The sequence below is a fragment of the Zeugodacus cucurbitae genome, chromosome 3, assembly GCF_028554725.1.
Source record: "Zeugodacus cucurbitae isolate PBARC_wt_2022May chromosome 3, idZeuCucr1.2, whole genome shotgun sequence".
NCBI lineage: Eukaryota > Metazoa > Arthropoda > Insecta > Diptera > Tephritidae > Zeugodacus > Zeugodacus cucurbitae.
In genome coordinates, this window is record NC_071668.1 from 49,557,955 (window position 1) to 49,576,239 (window position 18,285).

General features: G+C 32.2%; 2 protein-coding genes across 3 annotated transcripts; both read left to right on the forward strand.

The window, feature by feature from the left end:
- The first annotated feature begins 4,230 nt into the window (after nt 1-4,230).
- Nucleotides 4,231-12,121, forward strand: Mal8p1.12 (Uncharacterized protein MAL8P1.12). Of its 2 annotated transcripts, none has more exons than XM_011192377.3 (5): nt 4,231-4,967; nt 7,721-7,928; nt 8,014-8,125; nt 11,111-11,434; nt 11,515-12,121. In XM_011192377.3, the coding sequence occupies exons 2-5, from the start codon at nt 7,725-7,727 to the stop codon at nt 11,679-11,681; spliced, it is 807 nt and encodes a 268-aa protein (XP_011190679.1). In that variant the 5' UTR covers nt 4,231-4,967; nt 7,721-7,724; the 3' UTR covers nt 11,682-12,121. The 2 variants fall into 2 exon arrangements, with proteins under 2 accessions (XP_011190679.1, XP_011190681.1); XM_011192379.3 differs by having other exon boundaries at nt 11,111-11,413.
- A 4,239-nt stretch (nt 12,122-16,360) lies between these two features.
- On the forward strand, nt 16,361-18,241 carry Tbc1d20_1 (TBC1 domain family member 20). Its single transcript, XM_011192375.3, has 4 exons — nt 16,361-16,652; nt 16,717-17,498; nt 17,563-17,672; nt 17,741-18,241. The coding sequence occupies exons 1-4, from the start codon at nt 16,571-16,573 to the stop codon at nt 17,949-17,951; spliced, it is 1,185 nt and encodes a 394-aa protein (XP_011190677.2). The 5' UTR covers nt 16,361-16,570; the 3' UTR covers nt 17,952-18,241.
- The last annotated feature ends 44 nt before the right edge of the window (nt 18,242-18,285 follow it).

The window sequence follows — 18,285 nt, forward strand, 5'->3', positions numbered from 1 at the left end:
TATGTATATGCACTAATACTATTTTTTATGTTACTTAACCAATGACTCAAAAACTGGAATAATTGCAGTTCTCTGATATACACTGTATTCTTATAATATGTGTATACTATACGCAGTCTTTGCATGGGAATTCGTTCGTGCCAGAGATAAAGAGATGTACAACTCTCATCTCACTGGAAGTGAGAGCGCAATATCAAACGTCAAAACCACCTAAACTTTGACAGTTTGTCGAGATGAAGAGGTTTTGACGTTTCGCAATTGGAAAAGAGGGACGGCCAGATTGAAATGTTGCCAAAAAATAATGCGGCGGAGACATTTATAACCGCCGTGCAAGATCACTTATTAGAACTTAAAACAATAAATATAAAAGGAAACGCGAAATTTTAAGGTATTTGAAAAATTGTTTTGTGATCTGCAGCAGCGAGATTTTAGTTTTCCATGGAAAAAAATATTATTTGCCAGTTGATACGTATTGATTTATTTTATTTACCACTGAAAGTTTGAAAACCGGTTGGTTTAATATACCATAATATCGCTAACCGAGATTTAAATAGTTATTATTTATATTAATCGTTAAGTGTAAAATAATATTGGGTATTTAAATATAAATATAATAATAAATGTTGGGTATTTTAATTTAAATGCCCAAAAATTTGTATTTTGTCTGATTTGGTAATAATGCAAAATGTTACAAAAAATGCAAATTTTCAGATGCTCTCACACTGAAATAAGTTGGACATCCCTTTATCCCTGGTTCGTGCCCTCGCGACAGACAAGATTGAGAGTTTTTTATATTTATTTTATAAATGAATATTAAATGGAAAATATATTTATTTAAATATTTCATTTGACATTTATTGATTTAATTTATACAAAAAAAGGGTTATCTACAGATAATATGGAAGTGCATGCGAGATATACCAGTATGTTTAGCACTAATGTTTCGAATATTTGTGATATATGTATTTCCCAATGCTATTCTAATGGACAAACAATAATAATGGATGCCGTTTATATTTCACCAAAACAGTCTTTACAAGCAATACGAGAGTTCTTGTATTCAAATTTATTCATTTATTATAAAGCTGCTTCCGCACTATTTATGATGAAAATAGAAGATTTGATCATTATCCTATGATTTTGAGTGGAGATTTCAACATAAACTTTGCAGATGTCAAAAATCAATCATTAATTGAATTTTTATATGAAGAATTTGATTTAACGATGTCCAATGATCGCAATCTTAGCACAACAAAATACAAAACTACTATTGATGCAGTATTCACAAGATATATAAATAGATTTAAATCAAAATTATTCATTTCATACTTTAGTTACCATAGACCTATTGTTTCAGTTTTAGAATTTAATGAAAATCCTGATAATAATGATGAAAATGCTGATAATGATGATGTAAGAGTTGTTAAAATTATGGATGAGAATTGATAAATTTTGTATTTACTATTTACTAATATTTACTCATTTAAATAAAACCACTTCCTTCGAATATAGTTTCTATATTAGTATACTTCATGTAAATTCAAAAAGTGCCCACATTGCTTTGATAAACTTGAAAATGTTCACCCAAAAAAGTGCCCAACGCGCCATAAGTTCAAGTTTTCACTTCTGCCTGCACTCCCGGAGTGCAACCCCACTCGGTTTTCTTCGCGTTTTTTTCGGAGAAATTTAACGGTAATAAATTATTTGTGTTCAAAACTATTCAATTGCTTAAATGATGTTGCAGGAGAATTTTAATTTTGAGTCAAACGACAAATTGTAAAGTCGAAATGGGGTGTGGTGGTGAAATTCCCTTTGTCACTGGTAATGAAGCACGTGCAATTGGTCGAATTGTTAAGAAACCGCCATCGAGTGAGCAGACAATTCAAACATATTAAAAGTCTGGAATTTTACGGGTAAAACAACGTTCAGGTCGTTCAAAAAAGTTGACACCCCACGGTGACCGTAAAAACTTGGTCGCAATACAGGCAGACCCAAGGCAATGAGCACCAGAAATATAGAAGGAAGTATTACGCAGTCCAGGGTGTAGCGTGCATCCTCAAACCATTCAAAATGGGAACAAAAACACTTAAAACCTTTAATACCTCTGATGCATCGACAAAAGAGACTTGTATTTCCAAGAAAATACGTTGATGAACCTGAATCGTTTTGGGATGACGTAGTATGGAGTGACGAGTCAAAATTCAATAATTTTGGTACGGTTTATTGCGATTTTTTACTCTCGCAACAAAAGTTGTTTAGAGAGTATTATAGTTTTGTTCACATAACGGTTGTTGGTAAGTCACAAAACTAAACGAGTTAGATATTTATAGGGTTATATATATATATATATCAAAATTATCAGAATGACAAGACGAGTTAAAATCCGAAAAAATGCGAAACCGAAAACACTTTGTGTGTCATAACTAATAAAGCTAGAAAATAAAATGGATAATAGCCACGCTCCCATAAAATTCGGTATATAATATTTTCTTGACACCCGGAATAAAAATGGGCGAAATCGGTTCACAACCACGACTACTTTCCTTATAACTCAATTTTGCATTCCATCTGATTCCTACACTTTATAATGTATACAAAAGAAAACAATGAAGATAGCGTATCATCTGTGGCTTCACTTGTCAAAAAATTGTCGAAATCGGACTATAAATTTTCAAGGCCCCAGATATCGAACATGATGAACTCAGCGCCTAAGGGTAATTTTTAACCGAAAATATAAGTAAATCTATCAGATATTTTAATGTAATTCAGAGGACATTTTTTTCTTCTAATAGTGTGTCTCTGTTCAAAAAATTATTAAAATCGAGTCATAACTTCTCCTAGATCCCATATACCTAATTATAGGTTTTTCAAAAATACGGTGGGCTTTATTCCGCATATATTGGTTATTTCTTAGCAAAATTAAGTCATGGTATAGTCCTGGATATAGTGTACCTTGGTGGTGAAAATGAGAGAAATCGATTCATGAATTACCTCAGCCCTCTTATACTATACATACATGATAATTTCGTGATTCTATTGGACTTTATGTCGAATATATGGGTCAAATTGTGTGTTATCTTAATAAAACTATATCAATAAATTGCGGGAGTATAAAATGTTAGGTTTCACCCGAAGCTAGCCTTTCCCTACTTGATTTTATATAAAATTAATGACAAAGTTAATTCAATTTCCTCCAAAAAACAAAATGTAAGTAAACTTTTTTTGATCACTGTAAGTATAAATATAACTTTTGACTTCCCTTGAGCATAAAGAGAATTACGGTGATTCTTTAAAATTTTCCTTTTCTTATTTGCGCAACTTTCACTGTTCAACAAAATAAAAGCTGTAATAATTCACTTTCCATTCCATTGCCATTCTGACATTCGGCAAATTTGTCTGTCCTTGATAATGTTTCTGGTTACTTTTGTTGTTTTTATATTATAAAAGTACTAGCTAATATACGTATATACAATATAGTTAAAAAAAACTTACAAACTTACATTGTTGGCATGATTTAAAAAACAAATCAATTTGAAATGCTTATTGTTGAAAAATAAAAATAATTAATACCATTTATCATATAATTATTATTATTTTAATTTAAAATTATTACTACACATTGTTAAAAATGATATATACCGGTAAAGTAACAACTGTTGTTGTTGGGAGCTCTTAACACTTGTTGATTTACATTTGTTTATATTTTTAAAAGAGAAAACTATAGAAAATTAAGGTATGAAAAATAGCTTACGGCCGATTCTCAAACCTACTCAATATGCACCTATAGTATAAATTAATCGACGCTAAAAATTAAGACAATCGGATAATAACACTTCCGAGCCCTGAAAATATTGGACAAGTCTGTAAATTTAATAAACTTCGAGCGTATACGAGTAGTATCGTTGGCAATCGAACATCGTTTTTCCTTACTTGGTGTAATTAATTTCAATAGAAACATTGATTTTTTTTTTTTTTTGATTTTATGCATATGCAACTATACCATACATAAACCGCTAAGAAAAATAAATAATCTAAATGATGCTAGTTCGGTATTAAACTCTACTGATGTTGGTCAATATTGCATATTTTCACTATGATTCAAGGCGCTTGTCAATGAAAAAGCTTTATTTTCATTTTCACGCTCTCTCGTTCTCGTTCTCGCTCTCTCTAACTCTCTCACTGGTCAGCTTTTCAAATCCTGAGCTTTACATTCTATTGCTATGTTTTAGTCGCCGCGAAGGATACCTGGTATCTTCCGTTGCTCGCTTTGACACATATTCATAGCAGTGAAAACTGTTTTGCTGCTTTGTTGTAAATATTCAGAAGAAAACGCAGATGAAATTGCATTTATAAAATGTGCTAAACGTTTTAAATACTTAACACATAAAGTCTATATCATTTTCGTAGTAAATACAAACAGTTATACATAAGCATATACATACATATGTATATTGTATATTAGTTATACAAATGTTAGAAAAAATTTAAATGAAGTTTGCACACGAAAAGTGTAGATTGTTAATTTGTAAATCAAGTACTATTTCATACTCGATTTGGTACGTGAAACAATAAAAAAAGAAGTGAACTTCGAATTCCTAACATCAAACGCTGTACAAAATCGATATCTCGCTAAATCTCGGAAGTGCGTTTTGATCACGTTGAAGCCAAACGCAGCGGGGAGTGGCAGGGTACTGCATTTATTCAGCTCGTGTGTGCCTGTGATTGTTTTTTATTGAGTTACCTGTTATTAAGTTTAAAATTCCAATTGAAATATGAAATATAGGATATGTAGCATAATGCGGTGATCCAGTTGATTGTATGAATACATTGAGTCAATCTAGCGGAAGTGAAAAAATATACAAATAAGATGGTCTTTAAGGCCTGAAGCTTAACTACAGTAGACTGTTTGTGTGTAAATTTCCAAGAGTAAAAGATTATCATCAACCGGTAATAACTTAAAATTTAAGGTAAGCAAAATTATTTTATGTAGTATTTATAAGTATTTTGACCAGGCGTGACAATGAACAGTATGAAAACACATCCACACAATTCAGTATACGAGTACATGTATGTATATGATTGAGTTGGCAAGCAAAGTTACTGTATACAAATGTGCCATGTAGTTTACACATATTTACGTACATATATGTAAACATGAATGCATTTATGTAGACATATGTGTACATTGTTATGATCATAATATTTCACAGGCGTAACAAAGACCCAACCTGTCCACTTTAGAATAAAACAGCTCCACCAAGTTGGGGGTAAATGATTCATAGTGTTTTTGTTGTTAAGTTGAAAAGTTGACATTTTCATTTTCGGAATGTGCAATATGTGTATGTATTTGTATGGAAAATACATGCTTGTTGGTTGCTTTGTAGTGCCTTTGAAATAGTGAAAAGTTCGTCTCTCTTCTTGTCACCATACATGCAACTGGTAAACTTTAACAGTTTTTTATATCAGTTTGATAGAGTATTGCTCGGTTTTGAGGTGGTCACCGAAATAGCACAATTTTCAAAAATTAAAAAAAGTGTAAAAATACGTGTTTAGTACCTGATACTGGACTCTCAATTTTCAAATAAAGCCTATTATGCTTTCAACAAACTTTCTTTATCTCTCCAATGGAATGGATATCAAAGTTTCCTTAATTCCAGCAGAAATTTTAACTTTTACATCGCTTCATAAGCTTTTTATTGGATTATGGTCAGAGCTATGCACTAATCAATCCAAAATCATTATTTATTTTGTCATAAGCCAATACTTTGTGTCATTGAGTGTATGCTTAAGGTTGTTATCCTGCATAAAAGTCCAGCGGAGTGGCAATCATATATAAAAAAATGATTCCATTTTGTTTCTTAATATGTCTAAATATTAAAACCAATCGATTCTCCCATTCATTTCATAAAATTTCCGTTTTGATATTTTACTGTTGTTTTTTGTACTTGGGATTCGATAATTGACCATTGGGGCTATGAACAGTAAATTTTCTATCAGAACTCATTCGATTAATTTGTAATTGATCAATTCGCAGCGCATTTTTCCAAAAAATTAGGTCCTGATCCTTATGTCCCCTCGCGAAGTGTTGACGATCTTGTATGTGCCTTTTTAACAGGCGTGGCTTTTTTCAACTCAGACTTCCAAAAAGTAGTGGCCTGTATAAATGTCTTCCTATAGTCTCCCGTGATATATTTAGCCCATATTATTAATTAATTTCTTTAATTTTTTGTTCTCCAGACTTAAAAGGATCGACTTCGCCTTTTCTGAAAAAGCTCTAATTTCGGAAATTTTTGTTTTTCGCAGTTATTGTGTTATTTTATGTTTTTATGCAAATAGGTCTCGTCGGTGTTTACAGTATACCGACAGAACATCGAATGCGAAAAACTTTCGCCATTCACAGAGGAGCAAAGTACAAATTCATCGACTCCCTCCCAATATCTGATTTGGTCTCACAACAAAAGATATTTAATTATTAATTTTTATTAAATCATGTTCAGTTAGATTGATATTTAATTTGAGAGACATAAGTGTGTTTCATTTCTATATAATATAATAATAGTGGAAATCGGATAATAACAACACTAAGAAGATTATATTGAATACTACTTAAAAACGGAAATGTTACAGAAGATGTACTAATTTTGTTACTTAATAGTATTTCTTTGATATTCTGATATTACCGTTTGGAAATTATAGAAATCGGTTCACAACTACGCCTTGTTGCCAATTAAATTGAGATATCGGAATACACCTTTGCACTAATAGTGTTCTCTATGTATGGCACCTCTCTTTTCAAAATCAATAAAAGCGAACCATAATTTTCCATATTATTATTATATTCGTTACCGAATATGAAAACCTCTTTGACTGTGTCTGATTTTTTATCGAAAATATTCCTAAATCTCTGAAGATCTTTAATGAAATTCAGAGGACATCTTTTTCTGAAAATAATGTACATTGGCAAATATAATCTTAGCAGAATTGTTTGAAACCAGTACATTAATTGTATCTCCTATCTGTGCCAAACATAAGGATAAACACTTATTATATTCTAAATGTCACAGTGAACTGAGAATTAATACATTTCAGTAAAAATGTATTGTATTCAGAACGGAGACCGTAATCATTATAGATTATATTTAAAAATCATGGAATATCTATTATATATATTGACTTTTATGATTTTCTTGACCAATAATTTTTTTGAATATTTTTATAATAAATCATAAATCATCATTAATTTTTAACAAAATAAATAAAAATATTATTTTGCTCAAAATAATACTCACTTTTGGATTGCAGGTTTTTTATTAAGTTTTTTCGTAACTTTTGTCCTTTTAGAACAAATCTAAATTTATGCTGCAAGTTTGAGAAAATAATGATGGAAAAATTAATAAAAAATAGAGAAATATTAAGAAGTCAAATTCACAGAGGATATATCCTGGTTCGTATGTGCCTTGCCAATTATACCCCTATCGGATCTTAAAGTAAAAAAATATTTTTTTGTAGGCAAATAAAGTGTATTTCCATATTTTGGTTCTTAATTTAATGATTTAATGATGAAAATTAATGATTAATTATGATTTATTATATGATTTATTACACAAAATCAAACATTATCAGTAAAGAAAATCATAAAAATTCGAAATTAAGAAAATGAATGGATCGTTCAAAAGGATTAACATGAAAATACAGTTCCTTGTTTCCTTTGTTTTCACAGCGAAATGCATTCCGTCGGCATCCATTCGGCTATGGCAATAAAACGCCAACGCAAGCGGCGCGATGAACAGAAACGTGCGCGTGAAAGACGTTACAGTACGCAGAGTTCCGAAAGTGGAGAAACATTTCATTCGCCAAGTGGTTCCTTTCGACGTAAATTTCATCATGCACATAGTGTTGCTAAGCCCGGACCTGGGCTTGACAGTCAGGTAAAACAATGATCGGAATACATTTGTTGTATAAGTTAAAACTCTTAAAAATAAGTTTGGGTGAATTATAAGAATATATTTTTAGGTGGTCACCAGCATCGGTATGCTGCACATTGGCATCGTATTCATAGTATTTGGTTTGTTCTTATGCGGCGCAGGAATTATACCCGACGAAACTATGTCGTGGAATGTGTTCAGTAAGTAGAAAATTGTTTTACAAAATCAACACTCACTTAATTTTTCATTTTAAACGAGAAAATAGGTGTATTCGTTAAAATTATAAGCTATGAAACCACTGCTGCGGAAGACAGGACTCGAAAAAGAGATGTAGGAAGATGAATATAATCTACCTTCCATGACTATACACTCATTTAATTTGCTAAGATATCCCTCATATTAGCCGATATATACGATATAAAGTCGACTGGATGTTTGAATGCCAATGGGAGCTAGGGGGAGTTATGATCCTATTTCAATAATTATTAACAGAGAGGCACATTATTGGAAGAAAAAGATTCCCTCTGAAAATCTTTAAAATAACTGAAATTTACTGATATTTTTGGTAAAAAATTATCCATTGGCACTGATGTTTTCATGTCCGATACTTGGGGACTTTAAAAGTTATAGTTTTTTAAAGGAATGATGGCACTCCTCAAATCATGTAATTGTATAAACTTTTGTTTCGGTATCTTCATAGGTTCCGGCTTGATATATTCCAAGGTGAACGTATCAAAACTGACCACAGATTCTGAATTGCATTCAAATCTGAAGATTGGGATGGTGTTTGTACTATGTGGACAGTAGCCAATTTTACTCTACTCCGAATTTATGCTTCGGATCTTTATCTTGATAGTATCGAAAGTTATCAAAAGTATTTAATTTCGCAGGTTTTTGTAGCAAATTTCGTTTTAAAATGTTCAGACACAGTCTTGTACATAGTACAATCGTTGAATTCCAAATTCCCGACACCAAAAGACGGCGATCGGTCGGTTGTAGCTCAGCAATTGCTTTTGTCCGTAGTATTGACTCCATATCTTTCTATCCGATAATAATAATCTCATCTGCAAAAATTATGGTATTCCAGAAGCTTTCAGGCTTATATAACTGTTCGTTTGCAACCTTCAACCTTGCACTTCGAGTTTTAGCATTGATGTATGGTTTATTTCGGGCTCTGCGGCCATTGAAATCAGCTTCTCTGAGAATTCTTCATGTGGATTTGGGATGACTGTTCTACCCAAGGATTTTTTTTCTTCGTTGTTTAAAGCTGGAGCACTTGTTGATGTTGATAATGAAAATTTGTCTCAAGAGAAATTTTTAAAAATATACTCTCCCAGGTTTTGCCAATAGCAACACGGATTTCTATACGATTATGAAATTATGTGGATATAAGTTCGATATATGGGGCCTTGAAAACCTATTGCCCGATTTTGTCGATTTTTAGAATGGGGCTGCCACACTATAAACGTAGTATTTGTGCAAAGTTCAGCACCGATATCTTCACTAGTGGTTACTTTATATATTGTAAAGTAAGCGATTCAGGTCGTCTTCAAAGGTCTGGTATATAGGAAGTAGGTGTGGTTGTGAAGCGATTTGGCCTATTTTCACAACATATCATTTGGATGCAAGGAAACTATTCCAAGCCAAGTTTCATTGAAATCGGTCGAGTAGTTCCATATTTTTGACCCATAAGTGGGCGATGCCACGCCCATTTTCCATTTTGTAAAAAAATCTCAGTGCAGCTTCCTTCTGCTATTATTTCTGTGAAATTTAGTGTTTCTAACATTTTACATTAGTGAGTTAACCCACTTTTAGTAATTTTCAACCTAACCTTTGTATTGGAGGTGGGCGTGGTTATTACCCGATTTCAACTATTTTCATGGTTTGTAGTGGGGTACGTAAGAAAATCGACTCAAATAACCGATTTGGGTGCGGGGACACGCCCACTTACCCAAAAAAATTACATCAAAATATGCCCATTCCTAGTGCGATCCTTTATTCCAAATTTTACTGTTATAACTTTATTTATGGCTTAGTTATGACATTTTATGTGTATTTGGTTTTCGCCATTTTGTGGGCGTGACAGTGGACCAATTTTGCTCATTGAAAGCAACCCTCCCACGACCCCAAGGAACATGTGTTCCAAGTTTCATTAGGATATCTCCATTTTTACTCAAGTTATCGCTTGCACAGACGGACGGACGGACAGACATCTGGATTTCAAATCTACTTGGTATATATGACTCTATATCTAACTCATTTAGATTTAGGTGTTACAAACAACCGTTATGTGAACAAAACTATAATACTCTCTTAGCAACTTTGTTGCGAGAGTATAATAATGAAGTTCTATATACTAGACTTAACATTAATATCGTAAGGAATGATTGGTTCAGGTATAAATCAAACTGTGCTTTATAAGGTGAACAGAAGACTCAATATTTTAGAAATCAAGAAAGTAAATAAAAGAATGTAAGTGTAATTCAAAAGAAGTTAAAAGAATCGGCTAAGAATCGCCCAAATATGGCCGATGCTGAATTTTGTGGCCGATGCCGATGCCAAGGCCGATTAATCGGTCGGACTCTACTTTCAAGTGCCTTTTAATATTTTTGACATTGAATGTACTGAGTATTATCAAAAAGACAACATATATCACATATTTTTATAATGATTTTTTTTCATATTTATTCTTATTAATATGTACTTTTGTTATTAATAAGAAATAAATGTGACTTTCATTCTAAAAGAAAAAAATATTAGATCGAAGTATTTGAGAAAAAGGTTGGTAAGTACTTCGAGGCTCTTAAGCGGGAAGTGCCTTCCTCGCTTAAGTGTCTCAAAAGTCTTGCATGTTAAGAAAGGGCACTTAAGCGTGGATTACTGTAATGCAAAATTGTGTTATATGCGAAGTGGGCGCGGTTGTTACCCGATTTCACAAATTTTCCATCGGTAACGTCAGAGAATCAAGAAAATATTATGTACCAAATTTCATTGAAATAGTCGAGTAGTTCAGTTATTACCCGATTTCACCCAATTCCATGGTGTAGAAAAACCTATTAGGGGCGGAACCACGTCCACTTTCCTCACAAAATTCCACACATTCTGAACGTTTTATTTTCGTCTATAAATTTTAAATATATTGAGTAACGTCATAAATTAATATCAACTGATATATTGTTTTCAAGGTAGCAGCTCGGCATGGTGGAATGAGGTGACATGCACTGGACTTTTCTCGCTTGGATTGGGTCTATTTTTGCTTGTATTGAATTGCTTGATTAGTCGTAAAGAGGAAGAAGATCTCGAAGATTATGTGCAAAGGCAATTAACTAGGTCAAGGTCGGGACATCGTCTGGAGCGGGATGTCGAAACAGGTGTACTAACCACACGTCACGCTCGCAAAGCTGTGGCTTTACAAAAGAACATGCGCAATGGAACTGCCACTGACGTAGCACTGGTGAACAGCACATCGGCGGAAGAAGTAGCAAATGGTCCGTTATCAGGGCGTAACTGTCAGTTTAGTTAATTATTGTCTCATAGAGTTTCAAATAATAACAATATGTTATTTTTTTTAAATATTTTCTGCTGACAGGTTTAGCCAACTCCGGCGATATAGTGCTGGAGAAAATCGTGGAGGAAGATAATACGTATATTAACGATCGCAGCGCAGGTATATCACCTATAGATATTGAGAATGATACCAAGCAATTGCTAAGAAGAGAATCATTAAATGAAACAATCAATATAACACGAATATAAAACGTAATGATGCGTCTACACTTTCATATTTGAAAACAAAATATTGAATATTTTACTATTTATTATAAAGACTTTTATTTAAACTTAAGCCTTTAAACTATAAGTGAAACATTTAAATTAAAAAAAAAAAACAACATATATATATATATATACATATATATATAAATCCCTTGTGACCATATTTTTTAACAAATGTCTTTTATAAGTATTTTCGTATTTGCATGTATACTTAATTAATATGTAAAACTCAAACATAATATATACATATACACAAAATAATATATATATAAGTAACAATTTGTCGTGCATAGCCTAAAGAAATAATGGTTTAATTTACTTTAATTATATGAATGAATAGCTGACTAGTTTATATACACACTACAATATAATGAACAAAAATAAACTTCTCGAGCAACTTAAAATTATATAATTAACGAAAACACACACTGCACTTTCAATGCATACGACTTTAAGTGAATTACAAGTTATTATATGCCGAGTTATTAAAATAGCACGCCAAAGTAATTTTGAAATATGATGCATACACACATACATATAAATGTATAAAAGATCATTAACTCTTAATTGTAATCACTCGAATCGTAAACATTTCCAACACCGTTAATATATGTAGCATTATAAGAATGCTAAAAGCTGGAAATGTTATATTAAAATGGCAGTTCGATTTACTAATAATAGAAAAAACAGTGAAAAACAATATTTGCACAATTCAAAACTCATGTGAAAAGACTTTTAAGTATATACTAAATATATGTATATGTATAAAATTAAAATATAACCCAATATAGCTATAACTAAACTATATCTAACGCATAAACTAGCTATATACATACATATTTGTATATATTTTATAACGCTCTACTTAATACTGAAAAATGTATATATATTTACCAACTAGATCTATAAATAATTTTCGCATTATTTATCATCAACAGCCTTAGTGCTTTAGCAACAAAAGTCATGATGAATTTCATTATACAAGAACATTATGAGCGACATGTATAAATATGTTATTTTGAATACTATAAGATAGTTTTAATTAATTAATTTTGTATTTCTTAAGCATAATAAGTTGTAATTTTATGTATATACATCATTTATAGTATATATATACTTTAAAAGTTAACAATTTTTATTTGTTTTTTATAAAGGGTTCTGAAATAATTATTTTCAATTTATACAGTTGCGCTTTTCCACATTTTACTTGTCGTTACCTAATGCTGTTCTTATTAACAATTATCTGTTTTTTTTCTAATTTAAAATTAGGAGTTATTGCAAAATTGAGTTACCCTTAAAAGCACTTAACCACAAATCGAAATGGAAAACACTGCCCATATCCTATGCTCTCATAATTTTCCTTAGAAATTTGAATCTAATGAAATATGTATAAATATGCTGTTTTCGAAATTTAAACGTATTAAATGAATGCAAATAACTGTCGCTCTTATCTTGGGTAATGTAAAATTAACTAATTTTAGTTTAAATGAACTAAGTTTAATAGCGCACTAAAAACAGACTGTCTGCACAAATTTGATATCTGTCACTATAGTTTCTTACGTTGTTTTACTCAAGTATTTATTACTTATAAACATTTCTGAATTTGTCAATGCACATCCCTTAAGATATCATCAGCTGTAATGACTGATATTTATATTTTCGATAACAAAATGCTTTACTTTTTAAAAGGATGAAAACTTATTGGAAATAACAGTACTAGAAAATAAAACAATCAAAATAAATTTCACATTGTATAAAAAATAATTTAATATTTAACTAAAAATTAAAATAGCCTTTTCATTTAACATTAAGCCTTAAAGTAATAAGTAAAATATTTAAATTGTATTATGGCGATAGCTCGTGAAATAACCAATGTTAGTATATTTTAATAAGATCTTTTTATAACTATTTTCATATATGTACGTATATCCTTATAGCCCCTAACAGAAAGCAAACACCCGTAAAAGAATTATTCAACTATAACAAATGTAAGCGTATGTTAAATGCATACATACATATACAAGTATAACAGTTTCTCAAATATGCTAAATAAAAATAAACAATAATGTCGCACTTTTACGCCATATGCCAGTTGGTATGCAAGTTTATAGATATTTATAGATATAATTTCTTAACTTAAAAAAATACTATTTATAGAACGTCAACGTGTGCGTAAAATAAGTTTAAATGTAAAAAATAGTTATCTTCTATACTCCTAAGATATTTATATACAAATCGAAAATATATTTAACACTGAATGTGCGAAATAATTGCTGCGAAATTTAAATATTACCTAAACTTACTTCGAAATTTAATTTAATATAATTAAGCAAAAAAAAAAAATATTTACCCACTTTGAAATCATGTGAAAAAAACTTTTTTTTAATAAAGCTATATGCATAATGAAAATTGAAACTTTATTTATGTGGACTAAATGTCGCAATTGAAAAGTAAAGTCCTCTCTCAACGAACAAAAGCCAAACTCTACAAGTCCCTCATCATTCCCGTCCTGCTTTATGATGAAGAAACGTGGACGATGTCAATATCCGATGAGACGGCACTAGGAGTTTTCGAGAGAAAGGTTTAGCGGAAGATTTATGATCCCATACACATTGCCAACGACGAATACCGCAGACGATGGAACAATGAGCAGTATGAGCTATACGACGACATTGACATAGTTCAGTGAATAAAAAGAATGCGGCTGCGCTGGCTATGACGCTCTGGACGAAAACACTCCAGCTTTAACACTAAATTTACTTTGCAAACTTTTTGTGTCCGTAAATATAGTGTTAAAAGTGTTCGATGCAGAGTCCACCAGTCGAAGAAGAGGAAGACATCCACTCCGTTGGAAAGACCAAAGACGAAAATTAAGAAGAAGAAGAAATGCCTTTATATATACTGCATATCAACTGAATAGATTAATAATCACCAAGGTAGGAATTGGTCTGTAATTCCTAAACCAAAATTTATAATTTTTATACATATATATATAATCCGTATTAGTTATGCAGGGATACCTGGTGAATATCTGGCCCATGGGCGATTTTCCAGATCTAAAGTTGCAATTCGTTTGTAGACTTGGGCGTTCTGTTGGCTTTAGTCTTTCTCACTCACTACATGTGAATGCTCAGGTCTTAAAACCTTGTGTAAGCCGTCTAATTTTCGAGCTTTACCCATGTCTAGTTTCTCAAGGTCTTTATCACATTTCACATTTCGATTTCTTTTTTATGTCTGCGGATGCATCTCGCTTCCCACTTCAGCTTTCTGTACTTATCCCACCCCACACGTCGACAACCATATTTCGGGCCCAGGGATGTCGATCAGCCTCAGGCTGTATGACAATGTTTCACTATGGAGGATGAATTTTCCGACTGTTGTGTCGAAAACACCTTCTTTACCCACAGGGCAAGGACACTTTGCCAATCCAGGTGCATGCCCTCAAATCATGATCATTAAACCGTTTGCAGGAATCGTCATTAAAAGGGGGATTTCTCATCCGAGACTCTTTTTGGTATTTCATTGGGGCAGGTATTTTTATGTGGTATGTCCCAAATCCTATGCATAACCATAGGTAGTATTCGCGCTTTTGCTCGCGTACAAACGGATGTTTGTTGGCTAAAAAGAGAATAACAGTCTAAAATCGGAAGTCGTGAGCTGCTTGAACCATATAGAAAATAATCTTTCCTGGCCACCCCCAAGCGAATGGTAATTAAAACTTTTCTCACTTGTGTTAACATCTACATATCATCCCATCCTCTAATCGAATTTGGATTAGATTACTTATAAAATTGAATTAGTTCTACACTCATGGGTTGTAGTGTGTAAACATAACCAACTTCAAATTGTTTTAATAGTATTTAACATTAAGGCGTTAAAATCAACATATACTCAAGGTTACGCATTGCTACACGTACGTAAACCATATGGCGACGCAACAGATTAAACGTTCCAAAATGGTGCTACTCTGTTAATATATATTTTACAGAATATGTTAATTATATATGTAGCGCTCCTTACTCCTTGTAGGAGTAATTATAATTATTAATTATATGATGCATATAATAATTGAAATTTGTGTGTTTATGTCCATAAGTCCATTTTCCATTAGTTACATATTGTAGTAAATGAAGTTGTCACGATAATTTAAAAAAATTAATATTAATTTATTTCAAAAATTTAGATTTTATATATTGTAACGAAAATGGCACCAGAACAAACTAGAATTGACAATCGAAATCGATAACTTGCCAAATCTATCTAGACATCGATATTCGTAGTAGTCAGAATGTTCGAGTGACGTGCTAACAATCGACTATATAAGGGCTGCCGGGCTGGCAGCAAGACACAGTTCTGATAAGAGAGTTGTCGAGTGAGGACAATTCTAAGGAGAGAGTTGTCGAGCAAAGTGTAAATAAGTTATAAGTTAGAGTCGTAAAGTAGAGTATCGAGTACTAAAGTGTTAAGTTATAAGGAATTAGAAATAAAGATTAGTGTATAGCCATTAAAGTGTGACTTTTATTTGACAATCCAGTGATCGAACTCAGGGTAGAGTTTTAGAGTAAACGACAGATTTTGGGAAATCCGTTACAATATGTTCCATAATTTTTGTTTTATAATCTGTTGTGTGAACATTATGTTAGCACTGAACACGTCACGAAAAGTAAACTCTGCATTTAGAGTGGCAACACTAATACAAGTTGACAGCACACAGGTGCACCTTCTTCGCTTATTTTGCAAATAAAAATATATTTAGTATTTGTCATGTTTGCGTTTCATTAATAATAATTATTATTGCATATGTACGACAACAAAGGATTTTAAAGTTTCACTACCCGCCTTACACATTTAAAAAAACACAAATTGGCAGTATGACGAGCCAAATAAATGGGGCGAACCATCAGAACAATGAAATAAAAATCGATCAACCGCAGGAGTTGTGTTTTGAGAAATGTAAGTTATATCGATGCAATTTGTTTAGATATGTATGATTTTGTTACATATTAAATTTATTTAGGCCCTGAAAGTAGTGAGGAGAAACAAAAGCGTTTAGAGATCGAACGTTTATTGAAGGAGTACAATGGCTGTATTCCACCACAAAAGCTACAGGAGATTGCACGATCAGACCATGGATTAGTAAATGATGAATTACGGCGTTTGCTGTGGCCGCAATTGGCTGGCGTTGATACAACACGTTTAGAACCTGCTCCCAGTCTTCAAGATTTACAAACACATCCAGAATACCAACAAGTGGTACTTGATGTTAATAGATCGCTTAAGCGTTTTCCTCCTGGCATTCCATATGAACAACGTATTGCATTACAAGACCAATTGACTGTTTTAATATTGCGTGTGATAAAAAAATACCCGAATTTACGCTATTATCAAGGATATCACGATGTGGCTGTTACATTTTTGTTAGTTGTCGGTGAGGAGGTGGCATTTGCGGTTATGGAGGAATTATCAACAAACCATTTCTCAGAATGTATGCAAGAAACAATGGACGCCACACAAAAACGACTGATGTTTATATGGCCGCTGGTAGATTTAGAAAATTCGCATTTGTTTCAATTTCTGCAACAATCTGCAGTTGGGACACTTTTTGCGTTGCCTTGGTATCTAACATGGTTTGGACACAGTTTAAATTCATACAAAGATGTAGTGCGCTTATATGACTATTTTTTGGCATCGCCAATTTATATGCCAATATTTGTGACAGCTGCTATTATATTACATCGAGCTGAAGACATATTAAAGGTGGACTGTGACATGGCCTCGGTGCACTGCCTTTTATCTAGGGTACATTAATAGTATAATTGAAAAAAAAAAAAAACAAATTTATATTATTTATTACTTTTTTTAGCTACCCGATGATCTGCCATTTGAGGAGCTTTTAAATACTGCGAGTTTATTATATGACAAATACTCGCTGACTGTAATTGAAAAACGTGTCGAAGAATTAGTGCGAAAAGAGTAGGTTTTTGCAAAAAATGGTATATCTCTATATCAAAATATTAATATTAATGAAATATGTTTTACAGAAAACTTCAAAGACAATTGGAAGAGAAGCGAATTCTAGAGCGAAGGAAACAGCTTGCTCGTAACGCCCGGGCTGGCAACAACAACTTGGTGCGATGGCTTCCACAAATACTCACACCAAAATCAATGATAGTGACAACAGCTTTCTCCATTCTGGTTGGCATTTGTGCGTATTACTATAAAAATCAGTATCTCTCTGCTGGGGTCAGTTGAGTAAGTATATACCTGCAGCCTAGCCAAAAACATGCGCTGCGGCATGCTACAACACCACTTTGGAATTGGATGATCGGCTTTTCATTTTGATAAATACATGTGTATTAAAAAATAATATTATTAAAGTTATAACCATTCGTAAACGAGGTTAAAGTTATGTTCACTACATTACTATAAGTTTTTCATTGATGCTTCTTAGTTGGTTTTAAGGATGATTTTTTTGTTTTACTGTAGCTAATTTATGTATGTTGATAAGAATATTGTTATGAATAAAATTTGTTGTCCTGGAATGGCTTATAAATTATTAATAAAATAACTAGAGATACTCGTATTA

Bases quoted from the DNA above. Each gene is read 5' to 3' on its own strand.
- Mal8p1.12 (XM_011192377.3), top strand. From the start codon at position 7,725: ATGCATTCCGTCGGCATCCATTCGGCTATGGCAATAAAACGCCAACGC. The intron at 7,929-8,013 runs GTAAAACAATGA...ATATATTTTTAG, and splicing joins GACCTGGGCTTGACAGTCAG to GTGGTCACCAGCATCGGTAT. The intron at 11,435-11,514 runs GTCAGTTTAGTT...TTCTGCTGACAG, and splicing joins TCCGTTATCAGGGCGTAACT to GTTTAGCCAACTCCGGCGAT.
- Tbc1d20_1 (XM_011192375.3), top strand. From the start codon at position 16,571: ATGACGAGCCAAATAAATGGGGCGAACCATCAGAACAATGAAATAAAA. The intron at 16,653-16,716 runs GTAAGTTATATC...AAATTTATTTAG, and splicing joins GGAGTTGTGTTTTGAGAAAT to GCCCTGAAAGTAGTGAGGAG. The intron at 17,499-17,562 runs GTACATTAATAG...TACTTTTTTTAG, and splicing joins TGCACTGCCTTTTATCTAGG to CTACCCGATGATCTGCCATT.